The sequence below is a fragment of the Plecotus auritus genome (assembly GCF_963455305.1).
Source record: "Plecotus auritus genome assembly, chromosome: 4".
NCBI classification, from domain to species: Eukaryota; Metazoa; Chordata; class Mammalia; order Chiroptera; family Vespertilionidae; genus Plecotus; species Plecotus auritus.
The window spans coordinates 129917831-129937002 of record NC_137775.1 but is presented as its reverse complement, the minus strand read 5'-3'; the positions used below and the strand labels follow the sequence as shown (position 1 = coordinate 129937002).

The following is a 19172-nucleotide window of genomic DNA, read 5'->3' as shown; positions in this document are numbered from 1 at the left end:
CTATATCATTATTAAAAATATTGTTGTAAAGGGATGACATGGAAAAGAGAATCACAATATACTTAGCAAAATCTTTAGTAGGCTAAAGAACAGTATATACTATAGGATCCCATTAATTTTGTAGGAAAAAATGTGTGTATATTCTTAATATATTAGTAGTAGTTACTTATGGATAGTGGATATTTATGAGTGATTTTATTTTTCAATAGTCTGTTTATCTACATTTATACAATGAACACATGTCATTTTTAGTAAGTAAAAGTTACTCAAGAAAGATTAAGAAAAATAAGATAGTTTAAAATAAGAATTCTAAATTAAGAATTTAAAAATAAAATCTATCTAAGTGATTTAAATACCTAAAACATAAACAAACAAAATACGATACCAGGACTTAGAAATATTATTAATGAGATACTTTAAATCAAGCAGAATAAAATGAACCCTACCAGAAAAACACAGAATCACCACTTATTGAGTCCCATTGAATGCCAGATGCTATCTATATGAGGTGCTTTAAATATATGAACTGAAGCAGAGTAATAGGTAAAATTATTTTTTTAAATATATTTTATTAATTTTTTACAGAGAGGAAGGGAGAGGGATAGAGAGATAGAAACATCGATGAAAGAGAAACATCGATCAGCTGCCTCCTGCACACCTCCTACTGGGGATGTGCCCGCAACCAAGGTACATGCCCTTGACCGGAATTGGACCTTTCAGTCTGCAGGCTGACGCGCTATCCACTGAGCCAAACCGGTTAGGGCTAAAATTATTTTTATTTAAATGAAGCAATGGTTAATAAGAAAAGGAAGAGAGGTTCGAGGGGGAGAGATTGACTGGGATCCGATCCTGACTGACTACATAATAGCCAAGAGACGAAGAACAGATACATTTCATTTATATGCTGTGTACCAACCCATGTGGACTACCCTTACCTCCTATTCACCAACCTGCTGTTTAGCAATCAGCTTGAGGAAAAAGTAAAAGAGCTCTGGTTTGTAAGTGTTTGCCTTCTATTGTGGTAACACTATTCCCACCAGGGTCAATCTCAAGCTGCCCAGGTGATCTTACTGAATATAGAATTGGATGACACAGAATGGAGGACAGCTCGTACAAGGCAGGGAGAGCTTGTTTCAGCACATTGCCGCTTTGAATTCCTCAGTGAGGGGCTGCCGTGGACATATCCGCGCGCTGTTCCTCTTTTTCCATCTTTTGATTTTCTCAGTTTCTGAGATGAATGATTACAATAGATTCAATATATCCTTTTGTTTTCTTTTTTAAATTTATTGATTTCAGAGAGGAAGGGAGAGGGTGAGAGAGATAGAAACATCAATGATGAGAATAATTGATTGGCTGCTTCCTGCACGCCCCACACTGAGAATCAAGCCAGAAATCCGGGCATGTGCCCTGACCGGTAATCCAACTCTCACCTCCTGGCTCATAGGTCAATGCTCAACCACTGAGCCACCCTGATCAGGCTCCCTTTGCATCTTTTTAAAAATATATATTTTATTGATTTTTTACAGAGAGGAAGGGAGAGGGATAGAGTTAGAAACATCGATGAGAGAGAAACATCGATCAGCTGCCTCCTGCACACCCCCTACTGGGGATGTGCCCATAACCAAGGTACATGCCCTTGACCGGAATCGAACCTGGGACCCTTTAGTCCATAGGCCAATGCTCTATCCACTGAGCCAATCTGGTTAGGGCTCCCTTTGCATCTTTGCCTAATAATCACATTTGCCCCAGTTCTAGCAATCACTGCAATATTCATATTGGGCCTCAGAGTTCGGGTATGTAGGGCTCATGAGGGAAGTTTCTTGTGAGAGAGCAGCATGACGTGGTGGCAGAGTACAAGATAGAATCACCAGAGATCTGGAATTTCCCCGGGCTCTGATGAAATGAAGCTGTGTGGTCTTGGGAACCTCACTTAGCCTCTCTGTGTCAGCTTCGTCTGTGAAATAAAGAGGAAGATTAGAGGATTGTCACAGTCACTTCCACTTGAAACTCCTGAGCTCCCTAATGAAAGCATTGCATTGTCTCATGTTCCAGGCTGAGGATTGTGATCCACTGTGCTTTGGAACACGTGAGTAAAACAGTACCACTGGAGTTGGGATGCCCACAAAGTGTCCTCCTTGGCTGCCTCTCTGAGCTGGGACAAAAGTGGAATCAAACAGGGCAACCTACTAGGGTGCGAACCAGTTGTGTAGAATGTATACTTTTCCACACTATTAGCATCAGTAAACAGGCATTCCTATGCTTGTCCAGCCTCGCAGTACAGGTGCTCACGTAACCTTGATGCATTTCGAGCATTTGTTATTTGGAAGTAAAGAGGCTAACAGCCTGCGTTTCAGAAATCTCTCAAGATCCATGACAGGTGGGTATCATGAAAGGGTTAGGAAAATGATGTCCTGTGCTCTCAAGTAAAAATGGTTTGAAAATTCATCAAGGCCAGAGGAGCCATTCAGGAGAGATGACAAATAGGTTGTGCCTGTTTAAGGATCGGCAATGAGAAATGAGCCTTTTCTGACTTGGGTGCTAGTTGTCAAAGATGATCCCTCTTCCTTCTCACAAATCCAACAGGAAGGAAATCAAAGGTTCTGGGACCCTTGTAGAACTTCTGGAAGGATGAGACAGGAACTAGGCTGGGTTGGTCTCTCCCTTTCTCAAGAGACCTTTCCCCACTCACTGGCATCCCTCCTTCCCTGCCCTGATACCAGCACTCAGTATTTCAGCCACCATATTCTGATGAATGTAGAATAAGGAGAAAAGAAATGAGGTGTCAAGGAAAAAAACATCAAAAAGAAAAAAACTGTAACAGAAGAATGTCCAGGAAATGGCAAAGGATGGCCTTTTAGAAATCTGCTATAAATTTGTTGAGACTTTAAATAATTTTAATAGCAGAGGACTAAGAAATCTTGGTGCATTGCCAAGTTATAACTCATGTGTAAAATTTATTTTAGCTGCATGGTGTTAAGTGATGTCTGTGAAGCAGAATGGTCACCAGAGCCCATCCTATGACACGATGTGGCACAGAATATACAATTTATTGTGAGCAAGAAATTAGTAGCAAAGGGTACTATTAAGTGGAAGTCAAAGATAGATGGAGAGGTTCCTGTAACATGAAACCTCTGACTCATGATTTTACTAGATTCATAGGCAGTGCAATGAACAGTTTTACTTGAGCAGTGATGAGATGCTAAAGGGAGACAATGTGATTTGTGTGCCATTGTTATATGGTATTTATGAATGATATATTCATTGCTGACTTGTTTCATGACCTTTGGGGATTTTTAATATCTTCGAGTATCTTGCCCAAAATTCTTGTATTCAAAATATGTCCAATAAGCACATTTGCTCATGTACACACACACACACACACACACACACACACACACACACACACACGTCACTACAGTTTTAGGGCCTCATTGTTTTTGTATGGTTCTTAATTGGTGGGAAAGCTTTAAGGCTGATGTCCTTTACAGCTTGTCGAATGTCTTAGTCCATATTTGCAGAAAGTCTTTATATTGATTGTGTGCAGTACATAAGGAGCACTTGTCAGTGATTTTAATTGGTTTGCTATAACTATGGCAACTATATGTCCTAGATTTTCTAGGATGATCCTGATTTCAAGGACTGATGCAATTGTCTCTATAAGTACATAAGTAATAGTCAGAGCATGTGCTCCAATTTTTAGCTCATGTAGCATGATCATTATATCTATATTCTATTTCAGCACAGGTCAGAGTGCTCTATTGTGCAGTTTAAATGCTGCTGAAAAGAGCTGGGGTGAGGGTAAGCAACACATTGATTAGCTCTTCTAGCTGGGGACCAGACCCAGGGCTCTCTTCCCTGGTTCCTCATCATGCAGGTCATGTTCTTTCTGTTGTTACTCCTCCTTCTCACACATCTTTTCCTACACTTCCAGCTAGTATATCAGGAACAGTCAAGTGATGTGTGAAGAAAAGGGTAGAGGGGGGCTCATTAGGATTTTGCATTTGGCAAACTTTTGTTTAAAGTTGGGATTGAGGCCCTGGCCAGGTAGCTCAGTTGGCTAGAGCATCATCCTAATACACCAAGATTGCAGGTTCAATCCCTGGTCAGAGCATATATAAGAATCAACCAATGAATGCATAAATAAGTGAAACAACAAAAATTTATGTCTCTCTCTCTCTCTCTCTCTCTCTCTCTCTCTCTCTCTCTCTCTCTCTCTCATCAATAAATAAAAATAAAAAAAAAAACACAAACAGTTGGGATTGAAAAACCAGAGTATGTAGTGAAAAGCTTCTTCCTACTTTGAGACTTCTGGAATTGCTTGTTAGAGTGATTTAGAAGTCTAGGTGGATTTCTTTCAGGGACGGGGGAAATTGGAGATGATTGGCATTTTAATAGCAAAAGCATTTGTTTATTTGTTTGCACTGTTAATTCCAATGGCTAACATGGTGGGAAAGCATGAAATTACTCAGGGTGAAGGAGTTTGAAGGTAATATTGCTCAATGGCCAAACTAAGATTTGTGAAGAATCAAATTACTGCTCAGTTCTCTGCTCTGCATCAAAGTAAACTGCTGATATTCATTCTTTTTACTTAGAGTGCTGGTTTCTTGACTGGAGACTGAAGAAAATATGTAGTATCATTGCTGTACCAGGGGTCCTCAAACTTTTTAAACAGGGGACCAGTTCACTGTACCTCAGACCGTTGGAGGGCCGGATTATAGTTTTTTTAAAAAAAACTATGAACAAATTCCTATGCGCACTGCGGGCCTGGGATGAGTCAGCTGCTAAGCAGGACAGGCAGCGGCACCTGGCGGGCCGGATTAATGTCCTTGGTGGGCCGCATGTGGCCCGCGGGCTGTAGTTTGAGGACGCCTGCGCCTTTGGGTAGGCCTTATGTGATTAGGAAGATTCTTTAGTGAGGTCACCTGTGTCCCAGAACCTAGGAAACTCGGAACAGCTGAACCTCAGGAAGATGAGGTGTCTTGACAGAACTGGCCATTATGAAAAGTATAGTTGGAAGGCTTTTCTTAGTTCTAGGCAATTCCGGAAGCTTCTGGAGCTGTGGGTCTTCACTCCAGTGCTCCTTGACTTGTAGGACTATGCTAATTCGTGAATGTCTGTTTTATTCTAGTCTCCTTTTCCACTGGCTTATTTTTCAGCACCTCAAACTTCTTACATTTTCTTTTCTTTCTTTTTCCTCAAAAAAAAAAACAACACCCTATTTTGAACTTGATTAAATGATAAATTAATTTCTATCATGTTTGGATAGCTATGCATTCCTCAACAGCTTTATTGGTATGTAATTTGCATGTCAAAAAGTTCATTCATTTAAAGTGCGCAATTCAATGGGTGTTAGTATATTTACAGAGTTATGTAATTATCACCATAATCTAATTATAGACCATTTTTTATCTCTCCACCAAAAAGAAAAAAAAAAAATAGAAACTGCCTGTGTGTGTTTCTCAGCATCTAGAAGGGGTTCAGGAGTCTGGAGAAGGTGCTGCTGTAAATAATTAAAGGGTCTAGAGATGAAACATAATTTTGGGAGGCATTTTGGGGAGCCAGAGAAGACTTGGCTAAAGGAACCAAGTTCTCCTTGTCTCAGGACCCCTTGCTCTTTATTAACACAATTTGTCCTAAGGCAAGGTAGATATACACATCAAAGGCCAAGGTTTAGTATACAGAATCCATTGTCAGATTGGAGAAACTGCCTACAGCTGTTCAGGTGTTTGGCCAGTAGGAGGCAATAACGTGTAGATTGAAATGCCCTCAGCTGTCTGGCAGCAAGCAATCATTTATGCATCCTTTTCAGGTTTGGGGAAATGCCCTCAGCCATTTCCAACAGGCAATAACATGTGATTTTCCAGCCCTTGCTGAAGGCTCAAGGTCCACCAACCTTTTGATGAACTTCTTGCATTTATGACCTGCTGGAATTAGCTTCCGGCAAGAAACCTTGTGCCAACTAGAGTAACTCCTCATCTCACCCTGTTCCTGCCCTTGACAAGCCTAAACAACTTTCATTTTCTATAGATTGGCCCATTCTGAACATTTCTTTTAAATGAAATCATACAATATGTGGACTTTTGTGTCTGGCTTCTTTTTTGTTTTGCCTAATATCCTGAGGTTCATCCATATTCTAGCATATGTCAGTACTTTGTTCTTTTTTATTGCTGAGTAATATTCCATTGTCTGAACATACTACATTTTGTGTATATAGTCATCAGCTAATGGACATTTGAATTGCTTTTATGCTATAATAAAGAAATTTCTTAGTTTAATTTTGGCATGTTAATTGCAAATATATAGAAATACAATTAATTCTTGTATGTTGATCTTGTATCCTGCACCTTGCTAAACTTGTTTTTATTAGCTCTAATAGTTTTTTAGTGGATTTCTTGGGATTTTTCTATTTTTAATGACACATCATCTGTAAATAGAGATAATTTTATTTCTTTTCTAATGCAAGTCTTTTATTCTTCTTATAGTTTATGCTTCCACCTATCTTTAGTTTCCTACAATGCCTCATGTTTCTGAGTCAGTATCATAGCTTCCCTGTTTCCTATCTTTTTATATGTTCTGAATTTTCAAGTTTAAGTACAGATATAGAAAAGGGAAAAATACCTAGAGACTCAGGTTGGCTCAAGTGTTAGCTATTATTTTTGTTTGGGAAAAGTTTGCATTCTATCTCAGCTCTTTGGCAAATAAATGCTCTCTTTGGGTTAGACTGCAGTGGTTCTCAACCTTTCTAATGCCGCAACCCTTTAATACAGTTCCTCATGTTGTGGTGACCCCCATCCATAAAATTATTTTCGTTGCTACTTCATAACTGTAATTTTGCTACTGTTATGAATCATAATGTAAATATCTGTGTTTTCCGATGGTCTTAGGCGACCCTGCTAGCGGTTCTCAACCTGTGGGTCGCGACCCACAGGTTGAGAACCGCTGCTGTAGAGTCTAAGATCATCGGAAAACGCAGATATTTACATTATGATTCATTAACAGTAGCAAAATTACAGTTGTGAAGTAGTAACGAAAACAATTTTATGGTTGGGGGTCACCACAACATGAGGAACTGTATTACGGGTCGCCGCATTAGAAAGGTTGAGAACCACTGGGTTAGAGGATCATTAATAAGCTGTGGTCAGAGAGAGTATAGGTTCTGGGTATTGCAAGATATTTTCTTTAGGAGGGGCTGTAGGCATGGCCTGACTTTGAAAATGATAAAACAATATTGTTATATTAGGCATTTTTTATAAGAAGATATATATATTTTTTTTAATTCAGAAGGTTTCTTTGATGGTTGTTGGTTGCAATAGATTATGAATTCTAAAGTAATTTTAAAAAATATGTATTTATTGATTTTTTTTGAGAGAGATGAAGGGAGAGGTAGAGAGAGAGAGAGAAACATCAATCAGCTTCCCTATCCCCATCCGTACACGCATCTGGACTGGGGGTCAAGCCCGAAAATCAGACATATGCCCTGACCAGGAATCTAAATGGCGACCTGTGAGTGCAAAGGAAGATGCTCAACCAACTGAGCCACACCAAGGCCTAAAGCATTTTTATTTATTTTATTTTTAATTGATGTATAATTGACATGTAACATATTAGTTTCAGGTATACAACATCATGAGTCCATACTTATAAATATTGTGAAATGATCACCACAATAAATCTAGCTAACATCTGTCCCCTTACATAGTTTCATTTTTTTTCTTGTGATGAGGACTTTCAAGATCCACTATAGTTACAAATACTGTATTGCATATCTAAAGTACTTTTAGATTACTTGATAAGACCATTTACATGTTTCTGTGTCATAAAAAGTGAAGGCACCACACTATAATTCATGATTAGCCTTCATCATATGTATTTGGTTGAATGAACACATATAATATTATAAGGGATAAATATATTTAAAATATATAGTGGTTCCTTTGTCTCTGTATTCCCCAAGGAACTCTTTCCTTTTAATTGATTATTTTGGTAAGAATTTCTTGAGCACCTGTTTTATGTAGAACCTTCAAGAAGCTATTGGGGTATTAAGTGTAAAAGGTGTTGTTTGTGGAGGGGAGGTCCCAAAGAAACAAAGGACACCATTTCTCGGATTTTTACTTCCCTGTAGAACAAAGGTTAAAACATATTGTACAACTTGAGAACCCGTACAAAATAGCATGTAGTCTCAAAACTGCAAAGGAGCATAATACAATTTGCATACATGTATGTTGAAAATAACAAAATGATGATGTGCAATAATGAATTCAATACCCTGCTACTGATTAGGAATACAGAGATGAAAAAAACAGTCTCTGTCCTACAGACTCCAGGAGTAATAAATAAATCAGCACATAATTGGAGATAAAAAATGTTACTGCTTTTTTTGTGGTATCTTTGGAAGAAGAAAGAGGGTGCCATGCTGTGTTGTGGCTGACTGCTTTTTAATGTTGAAAGGTACTGAAGATAGTAGTGTGGGCCACTTAGTAAACCTGATATGCTCAGGGGAGGCCTGCATGGTGAACTTCACAAACTCCGGGACTTCAAGTAACCACATAAGATGGTCTGAAAGTAAATCTTCTTGACTAAAATCGAGTCATGATGGATAGTCATGTCGTAGGCCAGTATCTTCCTTGACAAAGGTAAATCTTTACCTTAACTGAGTCTGTCTATTGTCTTTTTGCATCTAGGATAATATACCTTTGGAATGTTAGTGTAACCCCCCTCTTTTCCAGACCTCTAAGGGCACAATCTCCCATCAGAGCAGGAGATCACAGAACCCCTCATTGTTAACTTGTTCCCTGATACCATCTCTATGTGCTGTAAATGTTGTTAACTATCCTGTATGCACTAATGAAAAGAAGTATTTATTTCTTCATTTGACTCATTAGCTAGACCCAGAGATTTCCTCTCTTTGCTTTCTCCCACCTTCCTAATCTACCACTAATGAATTTCATGTACCCTCCTTCTTTGATTATAATGTATAAAATAAACTGCAAAAATGTCATTCTCCTGAGCATTTCCTCAATCTGTTGAGATTTTGCTTCCCAGCGACTGTCGTCAGTTTGGCTCAAATAAAGCCATAAAAATTCCTACAGGTTTGGATGTTTCTTATGTTGACAGTAGTTACTAGTAGAAGAATGAACTTCCCAGGAAGTTGTTGCTCCGTTAGAAGCCTTTGGGGCAGTGAAGACCACAACTCCCAGAATGCCACACTCCCCTTGCACTCTCCAGATTATGGCGAGTTGTCCCAGCACCCCTGGCGCCCGATCGAGACTACAATTCCCACTATACCCAGGGGCTCCGGAAACCTTGTCAAACACCACCTGTTGCCATAGCATCCGGGTCTGGAACAACCAATCCAGATGTCCCTACAGAGTAGAGGCGGGCCGTTTGTATCTCCCACCAACCGGAGGCATTTCGTTGTGGAGCGTGACCGGAGGAGGTGGGAGCTGAGGACCGGCGCCTTCTCCTTGCTTCTTGGGGTCGTGGCCTTGCTCCCGCCGTGCAAGGCAAGCGTCCGGGTACGTCCACGCGCGTGTGTGCGCGTGGGGCCTGAAGTGCTCGGGGGTCCGTGCTAGGACTCTGCAGGGACAGAAGAAGCCATGGGCGGGGCCTCCAGCACACGCCGGGTCACCTTCGAGGCGGACGAGAATGAGAACATCACCGTGGTGAAGGGCATCCGGGTGAGTGACAGTGGGCGGGCGGAGGGCCAGTACTCGGACTTGGACCCCAAACCTCCGACCTTCCCGCGACCCGCTCAGCCTGGTTTCCCTCGTCCTGGCCCCCAGTGTTGTCCGGTCCGAAGCCGAGTTTTCTGCAAAGAAGCTTGAAGTTTCAAGACTTGGGACATTCATTCACACCTGTGATCTGGTTGTGTGCTAACTGCTGAGCACTGCTGGGTGGGTGGGTGGGGAGAGCCGGGTTGATTTAGATCCTCCAGAGGCTTACAGTATAGTATTGACTATATTGCTCACTCGTTGTGGGACTTAATTTGAAAATCCTGCCTCACTGTACCCATCTGTGAAATGGGGCTTATCTTATTTCTCCTGGGTTCAGGACCCAAAGCTTGCTTTTGCACTGCCCACATTACCTCTTTTGGGACGGAGTGGCATTTTAAGGAACCTTTTATTTGTTCTGTCATTTAGTACTCTTTATCTCAGACCACCCATTTCCCCAACATACACACCCACACACCCATCCATCACAGACTTTTTTGGCCTCCGGTGACTTCTGGCTTCTCCCTCCTTCAATTTCACTTGGCATCTCGTCTTTCCAAGGCACCTCCTCTGTGGCCTGTCACGCCTTAGTTCTGGACGAGGCCCAGTTGCTTAGGGCTTAGATAGGATTGCAGTTTGTCAGACCACTGGAAGTAATGCAGTCAGTTTCCACCCAGACATTGTAGACAATTTTTAAATGCGCCCAGCCATGTGCTTGATACATAAGCTGAAAACTTGATTTTTCTCCAGGGTGTCAGTATCCCAGCACTAACTTCTCCCCTGCACCTGAACTTGGAGCCTCACATTTTTGGAAGTCTGCCTGACTCTAGTAAATGAAGCACTTTGACATCAGAGAGTTTTATAATAGTTTTTACTTTTCTTCCTTTGTTATTACACACCCAGCATAAGTGGATTATATGTGTTAATTACTTTTAGCATTTGTTATGAGGAAATAAAACTTATTGAGTACTTTAAAGTGTTTAAAAACTTTTTACTCTGAAACTGTTACCTTGAGAAGAATTTATTAAAGTCTTTTTTATAGAAACTCAGACTGTTGAACTCAATTTTTGGTCTGTGACCAGCATTTCTTTATAGCATATCAACTAATGGCATAACCACATTTTAAAATAAGATGTCAGAGGCTGCATTCTTTGAGCTTTTGTGGTTTAGTTGGTACCCTTTGGAGCAAAATAACAATTACTGTAAACTCTAAGTTTTATGCAGAGATTTGTTTAATCTTGCCATTAGGCATTGAGTGTTCTAAACCAAAGGGTGGAAAAGAAATAAAAGCAAGGAAAAGCAAAGTAAGTTTTGGGTGAGAAGACACTGTATAAATCCATGTTCACATACTCTCGTACAGACACGGTAATGGCAACAAACAAAATCAAAAGAGAATTTGGCCACAGCACAGAGATTCATGTCAAATCCTATCTAATAAAGAGGGAATATGCTAATTGACCATCACTCCGTCACAAAGATGGTTGCACCCACAGCAGAGGCCAAGTTCCCATAAGGAGTCTAAATGAGCAATCAGCAGGGACCTGAGATTGTGTCCTCCCCCACCCGCGTGGGACTTGACAGGGGACCTCAGGCCACGCCCCCCACCCAGTGGGGCTTGATGGGGACCTCAGGCCTTGTGTCCTGCCCTGGTGCCAGGCCGGAGGACCTCAGGCCTCGCCCCCTGCCTGGCGGGGCTTAATGGGGGACCTGAGGTTGCATCCCCCTGCTGGTGGGGCTTGACAGGGTACCTGATGCTGTGCCCCTCTCCCGGTGCCAGGCCAGGGGACCGGAGGCTGTGCCCCCCCATCTGGCAGGGCTTGATGGGGGACCTCAGGCCATGCTCCCCACCCAGGGGGGGCTTGACAGGGGATCTCAGGCCGTGTTCCCCACCTGGCGGGGCTTGATGGGGACCTCAAGACACGCCGCCCGCCCCAGTCTGGGCTGGGGGACCCCCGTCCTGGCACCAGGCCCAGGGACCTGAGGCTACGTCCCCTGCCCTGTGGGGCTTGACAAGGGTGGAACTGGCTGGGTCTGGATCTAGCCCAATGTGGGGTGGGGGGGGGGGGCGGGGGCGGCTGGGCCTGGGTCTCATGCGATTTTGAGGCACATGTGAGTGGGCGGGGACTTGACTCTGAGTCCCATGGTGCGCCCCAGACTCTGACAGGAGGAAGGTTTTCATATACATTTTACTAATTTTCTTTCATCTCTGACACTTCTGTTATAGAGAAAGGGCAAATAGCAATATTAAATAATTTCCTCTAATTAATCCCCTTTTAATGTGCACAAATTTCGTGCACCGGGCCACTAGTATTAGATAAAGTTAAATAAGTGTGATAGTAGGGATAGGCGTTAGATCAAAAATGGGAAGATTGACTAAAAAAGCCTTTTATTTTTAAACTTTTTTTTTTTCTCAAAAGAAGCTATTTCCTTTGGGCACTCAACTTAATGGAGGTGTCTTACTTATTTTTTCTTTCTTACAGAGTATGTGTTATCTATTGTTCTGCTTCAAGCATACACCATGCTCATTTGACCTCTGTACTTTCTTTTCTTCAGTATATACCCTTCACCTGGAATGCTCTTTCAGTGTTCTCCCTGTTGCTTCAAATCCTTTTTTCAAGGATGATTTGCAGTCTCTCTGACCTTCAGTTTTCTCATCTGCAAAATGATGGGGCTTGAAGACCGCACTAAGCTCTCTAATCTTTTCCAGTTTTGAAATTCTGTGAGTTTAGTGGCACCATAAATTTCTTGTGGCCGTACTCAGCCCATTGCAGTTTCCTCTAAAAAGTGGCATGCTGTTGAATTGTTGAGTACTAAGGGGCACTGCGATTTTTTTTGAGGTCTTGGTCAAAAGAACACCAACTTGGAATTAAATATATCTCAGTTTAAATCTCATATTAGGCGTTTACCAACCTACAGCCTTGGACAAGTCTCATATTTGTTCATATTTCATTTTCCTGAACCAGCACTACTCGATTATGGTAAGAAGATGAAGGTATTGAGAGCACATGGCACGTCGTGGATTTTTAATGAAAGGCAGCTGTTATATAGGTTTCCTTCCACACCTAATCTTCTAAGATTCTTTGGCAATGCTGTGTGGTTTTGTGGAAAGAGTATGGGCTTCAGAACCAGGCAGACCTGGGTTTGGTCCTAGCTCTGCCTGTCACTTCGCTGTGTGGCCCTGGACAGGCCACTTTTGATGTGTTCCCCTGTTCAGTCTATCTGGATAATGCAGCCTACTTGTGATACTTAGGTATCCAGCACTGCTTGTGAGAATTTGACATAATGTATGTAAGCATCTAGCACAGTGTCTAGTACTTTGAGAACGTTTAGTACTTATATGAATAGTAGCTGTAACAAGAGCTGATCAGAGGATGGATAAGTAAACTTATATGAACTTAAAATAATAGGTAAAAGTAAGAATATATTGTGCTCCCACAGGCATACCTGAAGAAGTGTGGACTGGGAAATGGGAGTCCGAGTTCTGCACCTGATTGCCTGTGTGATGGTTGTCTCGGTGTTTTTAGATGTGTTCAGCTAGTTGTATTATACTTAGCTTGAAACAGTCATCTCCTCTCCCGGAGGAATGGGGAAGGATAAGGAACAATGGCAGTTTCATAAGTGTGCCACTGTTTTTAGGTGATGGAAACGTGGTGCTGATGAGGCCCAAACTTCACTGTTGAATTGAAGATAGGTTTGTTCAACTTGGCTGAAGAAAACTTTCCAAATTTGCCCAATTGTCAAACATTTACGTCAACACTCATAAGAAATGAGAGTGTACCAACAGTTCAACAGACTCTGTCACTGCAGGAAAACCAATTCTCTGTTCTACTGATAAGGATACTAATTTCATCTTCATTTATTGTAATATACAAAGAGTAACATTTAGTAAGCAACAGGAGGCTTTGGGTAATAGGCTGTGTTTAGTTATTTTAAAATACGTTTTTATTGATTTTTTTTTTTTTTTCTTAGAGAGGAAGGTAGTGGGGAGGGAGAGACAGAAACATCAATGTGAGAGAAAAACATGTATCTGTTGCCTCCTGTATGTACGCCATCCAAACGGAGATTGAACCTGCAATCTGGGCATGTGCCCTGACCAGGAATCAAACTGGAGACCTTTTGGTGTACAGGATGATGCTCAACCAACTGAACCACGCTGGGCAGGGCTAGGCTGCATTTATTAACAGATCATGTTTCCTAGAGTTTTCTTGCTTCAATAGCTAGCAATTAAAGGACCTACTTATAATTTTAAGTTTAAAGTTTCTTCTCACCTATCAAGTCTTATTTTCATGGTATTTATGAGGTCTTGTTTTTTCATCCTTTATCCTTAGTAATTGATAGCTTTCCCCACACTTCCATAGAATAATCTATATTCTTACACCTGATTCTAACTTTGAATCTGAAATAACTTAGAGGTTGGATGAAAGTCCACCCTCCTGCCTTGCCCTCCTCTCCAAGTCTAAAATAAATTTCTTGTGATAAGAAAGACCAAGCATTTTTATTATATTGCATGTGTTTAATAGGATTTTTCTGAGCACCTGCTGGGCCTGCTTGGCAAGTGTGCCTCTACTCAGGCTTTCACAAGTTTATCTGAAACATCAGAGCTGTGAGTGAACCCTTCCAGAGCAAATGTCAACTTCAATGAGTATCACTTTCAAACTAATATTTATCGTGCTTTCCAGGCATAAGCTAATCTCTGCAACCTGGCCTTGAAGTTGCAAGCTGAGATTCACAGGAGCCGGTACTCTGCTTACTTACATGGGACACAACTAGTGCTTTGGGAAGAACTGGCAGTGGAGAGCCTCTAAATCAGTGGTTCTCAACCTTTCTAATGCCTCGACCCTTTAATACAGTTCCTCATGTTGTGGTGACCCCCAGCCATAAAATTATTTTCGTTGCTACTTCATAACTGTAATTTTGCTACTGTTATGAATCGTAATGTAAATATCTGTGTTTTCCGATGGTCTTAGGCGACCCTGCTAGCGGTTCTCAACCTCTCGCGACCCACAGGTTGAGAACCGCTGCTGTAGAGCCTAAGACCATCGGAAAACACAGATATTTACATTACGATTCATAACAGTAGCAAAATTACAGTTATGAAGTAGCAACGAAAATAATTAGGTTGGGGTTCACCACAACATGAGGGACTGTATTAAAGGGTCGTGGCATTAGAAAGGTTGAGAACCACTGCTCTAAATGAAGAGGTTATTTCATGTGGGATGTTGTGGAGGCTCCTGGAGAGAGTACATTAATAGAGGCTGCAAATCCAGTCAGTCATTGGGAGTATTAAGGAGTGTTGTCCCGGTAATTAGTTAACTGGTGGATGATTGGTTCCTTTCCATGAGTCTCTTGGGCATTGTACCATGCTCAGCTTGCTGACTGTAGAAGTTCATAGTTCCCACTAATAACAAATACAAAGAAATGCAACTTACAAACTACACACCTAAGCTAAAAATTACAAACTACAAACATAAGCTGAAAATTACATTATATAAATGCCATTTCCCCTCCCCCCATGCCCATAAGTAAGTATTTGGGAGTAATTTCTCACAAAAAATAACGGCAATTTTTGGAGCCTGTGTCTTAAAATGGTAATTGTAAAGAAAACCAGTACTCTCACAGAAAATGACCTATGCTGCATGGGTGGAAGACCAAGTGAGAAAACGGGTCTGAGTCCTTTAATCATTTTGATAAGACATTTGGAAGAAGATGAGAAAAACTGTTGTAGAGGTGAGGGTTTGAATGGTTCTGCCTCATGTGGTTCTAACTCCATCTTAGAGAATGGCAACTTAAAAGGAGTCTCTTTCTCCTTTTACTCTGTTTCTTGGAAGTAGAAATGGTTTATTTTTATCTATCCCATCCAGTCTCTTATTCCTGAGAAATACTGGATTCTGGGTTGTTGGGTGGTATATTTGTGCTAATTTTTGATAAGAACAGCCAAGGTGGGTGGGAAGAGATGAGTGTGGAGACTATAGAAGATACACATATTTTTCTCTTCTCTGGAGCACATGGTGTGGTGAGCAGTACAAACCAAAAATTGGCCAGCCCCATTTACTTAGATTTGTTTCCAGGAGCAATAGAGAACAGGGTGGGTAACCAAAGTCAGGGGACTGAATTCTGCTCTGCTGGCAGGCCTGTTTCTCTTCTCCCTACATTAGAACAGTGGTTCTTAACTTCTGTTCATTCATAGACTGTACATCTGTAAGCTGAGACTCTGCCCTGAACAATGCAATAAGCAGATAGTTTTGCATACAATTGAGGAATTAATCCATAGACTCCTGAATCCATGGGTCCCAGAGCATAATTCTAGCATTAATGTGTTTGGCTATATCTTGGTTATTTCACTATTCTTTGCTACACATAATTTCTGTAAGTCCCACTTGGTATTTGCCTTGATGGAGATTCCAGAGATGTCTGGAAACCAGGTATAGTAGCTGTAGACCTTTAAGAAAAGTACTCGGTAAGGAAAGGTGTTTCCTAAAGAAGTTGCATCTCATACAGAAGCTGCTTATCTGGCTCTTGCAGAAGCTTATGTTGTACTTTTGACCTCCATTTTGGGTCAGTTTCAATCAGAAAGAAGAGCTGTTCTGTAGCTACATGTTGTGTGTATAACCCTGGCTAGCATCTCTAAATCTTGGCAGCTGCTTCACAGTGAGTACCACAGTCCACAGAGGGGAGCAGGTGAGTGTGCGGGTCTGGAAGGTCAGCTCAGCAGGTATTAACTTGAGATCCAAAGGATAACATGGCTCTTGCTTGTATCCACGAAGCTGTGCATGGACTGGGGAGAGGGTAAGTCAATGGAAGGTTGCTATTGGTGCTCCCGGGGAAGGGCCTGAGAATGCACTTAGGAATGATTTTAAGAACAGTAACAACAAAAAAGAGGTTGACTCTCAATAAGGCAACCCTACAGCATGTTTATCAACTCAAAAAATGAAGTGTGCTCCTTTGGAGGACATGCTTATAAATTTACTTAAAAAACATAACCAAAGACCAGAGTGGGAAATGTTCTGAATTTGACATTTAAGTAAACACTTTATTTTTGACAAAAATAAAAACTTAACAAGAAATAATTAGTGATTAGGTTGAAAGAGACATTTCACGTTTACTACCCAGAGAGCATAGATAGGGAACAATTAGCACCTGCTGTCCCAGGACTCAGTGCAATGGCTAGCGGCCTTTTCTTCTGTACCGCATAGAGCAGGAGCTTAGAACACACTCAGGCTGAGCGGATGACAGGAAACCAAGATGAAGGTTCAGTTGAAGTCCCAGTGACCGGAGCTGTATTGGTAATTACCAAATATTTGTGGAGCACATTAGAGTTTGCGATGCACCTGTCACCCTTCCTGTAACTCCAGACGTCGGCATTATTTCCAGTTTTCAGAAGAGGACAGTGAGGTCCATTGAGGTGCCTCCCTAGGCTGGTTGTAGCTAGTAGGTGGCCAGTGTTTTTTCCTCTGTTCTGGGCAAGCTTTTTATTTTACTCTTAAAGAATGATACTTTTGAGGCTCATTTGGGGGTTGGAGGATTTTTTGTAGCATTCATTTTGAAAGTAGCAATAGACAATGGCAAGGCTTCGATTTTGGTGAGACGAAGATGAAGTGGTATTTAGAACTATGATGGCCTGTCTCCAATACAGGTGAGGGTATATAGCTAGTGCTTGATTTTTTAGCAAGCACATATACCTCTGATTAGGTTAACTATATATATATATATATATATATATATATACACACACACACACACACACACACACATATATATGTGTGTGTATATATATATATCTGAGATATATAAATTCAAAGATAAAATTATATTTGTCATATTAGCTTTAAACACAAACTATATTAGATATGTAGTTTATAGTATATATTGTATATTGTAGTATATAGTATATACTGTATATTGTATATAGTATATATTGTACGTATATAGTATATGTAGTATATATTGTATATAACATAGTATTGTAATATATACTATAAATACATATACACTAGAAACATAATTGTGTAGCATACTGTATTAGTATAATATATATTATATAGTACATGATATAGCAATTAAACTAGCTTTATGACTCTAAAACTTGAGGTTTATTTTATATCCTTGAGAGGAAGTGATGATATTTTTATTTTATCATGTGGGCTTGAAGGAGTGTATTGTTTAATAGTGGAGAAAGCACTGGAGTAGAGGTTGGGGGTTACTGCTTGTGGTCCTGATGTTACTCATAACTGGATGTTACTCAGGATCTCTCTTTTTTTCTCATCTTAAATTGAGAGGACTGGAGTCAGTCTTAAAGGGTTTTTCCCAAGATGTATTTCAGCTTTGCAGGAGAGTTTCAGCAGCAGTCTCAGTGGCTTTCAGTTGTTGGAAAAGATGCACTTAGCCCTGGCATCTTCAAATAGCAAGTCCCCTGGCGCTCTCCTTTCTAATTTCTCTCCCAGGGAAGGAGTCATGGGGTTTTCCTTCAGGGATCACAGCTTTTGAGCTGTGGTCTTTTCCTTTATTGTCCCACCATCATTCTGGTTTAGTTCCTGAGTTGTAAATAACTGTTTAGGTAGAAACTATTTTGTTCACTGATGTATCCCAAGGCCTCAATTAGTGCTTGGCCTAGTGCCGTGGTCGGCAAACTGCAGCTCGTGAGCCACATGCGGCTCTTTGGCCCTTGAGTGTGGCTCTTCCACAAAATACCACGGCCTGGGCAAGTCTATTTTGAAGAAGTAGCGTTAGAAGAAGTTTAAGTTTAAAAAATTTGGCTCTCAAAACAAATTTCAATCGTTGTACTGTTGATATTTGGCTCTGTTGACTAATGAGTTTGCCGACCACTGGCCTAGTGAACATAATATATAGAAACTCACAATTTTGTGGAAAGGCCTATTGGAGAATTGTGCAAGGTGGGCACAGGGAAGGTAGCTTTGTTTAGGCAGTGTTGGGCTGGAATGGGGAACTGTGGTGAGAGAAGGTGTTGGGATGTTTGAGCTGGATTTTTGAAAGGTGATTCCCTTCCAAGGTGCCAGGGAGGGGCAAAGGCAGGTAGGAATGTGTAAAGGCAAAGAGATGGCAATAAACAAGAAGCCAGTATGGGTGGAGAACAGGGTTTGAAGTATTAAGGGAAAAGCTATGGAAGTTGAGGTTGGAGAGTTAGGCCATAAAACTAGATGATAAGGAAGTCTTCAACACCATGCAAAGAATCTGGAATTTCCTGTTGATAGAAGGTAACCTGCAGGATTTGAAGCAGGGAGTTATGTAATCAGGTTTGTATTTTAGGAGGATAATCGATGGTGCCATGATTTAGAACAGGGGACATGGGATTGGAGAGGAGATGATGGATTCATTAAATATTTAGGGGCTTAGGAAGTCATGGCTAAGAATGAGCGGGAAAGAAGAGTCACGGACTATCCTACGTTTTGATTTAGAAAATTCTATGGAGGTGGTCTCCTTGATGAGATTAGGAATGCAAGAGGA

At 41.0% G+C, this 19172-nt stretch overlaps 1 protein-coding gene across 4 annotated transcripts in view; it reads left to right on the top strand.

Moving 5' to 3' along the window:
* Positions 1-9345: 9345 nt before the first annotated feature.
* CHCHD3 (coiled-coil-helix-coiled-coil-helix domain containing 3) overlaps positions 9346-19172 on the top strand; it is a 286849-nt gene continuing 277022 nt past the window's right edge. For 3 of the 4 annotated variants that reach the window (XM_080663336.1, XM_080663335.1, XM_080663333.1), the window contains exon 1: positions 9411-9677. In XM_080663336.1, the coding sequence (XP_080519462.1) occupies positions 9597-9677 (81 nt within the window). In that variant the 5' untranslated portion in view covers positions 9411-9596. Of the gene's footprint in view, positions 9678-19172 lie in introns of all 4 variants that reach the window. The other variant, XM_080663334.1, reaches the window with a different exon arrangement.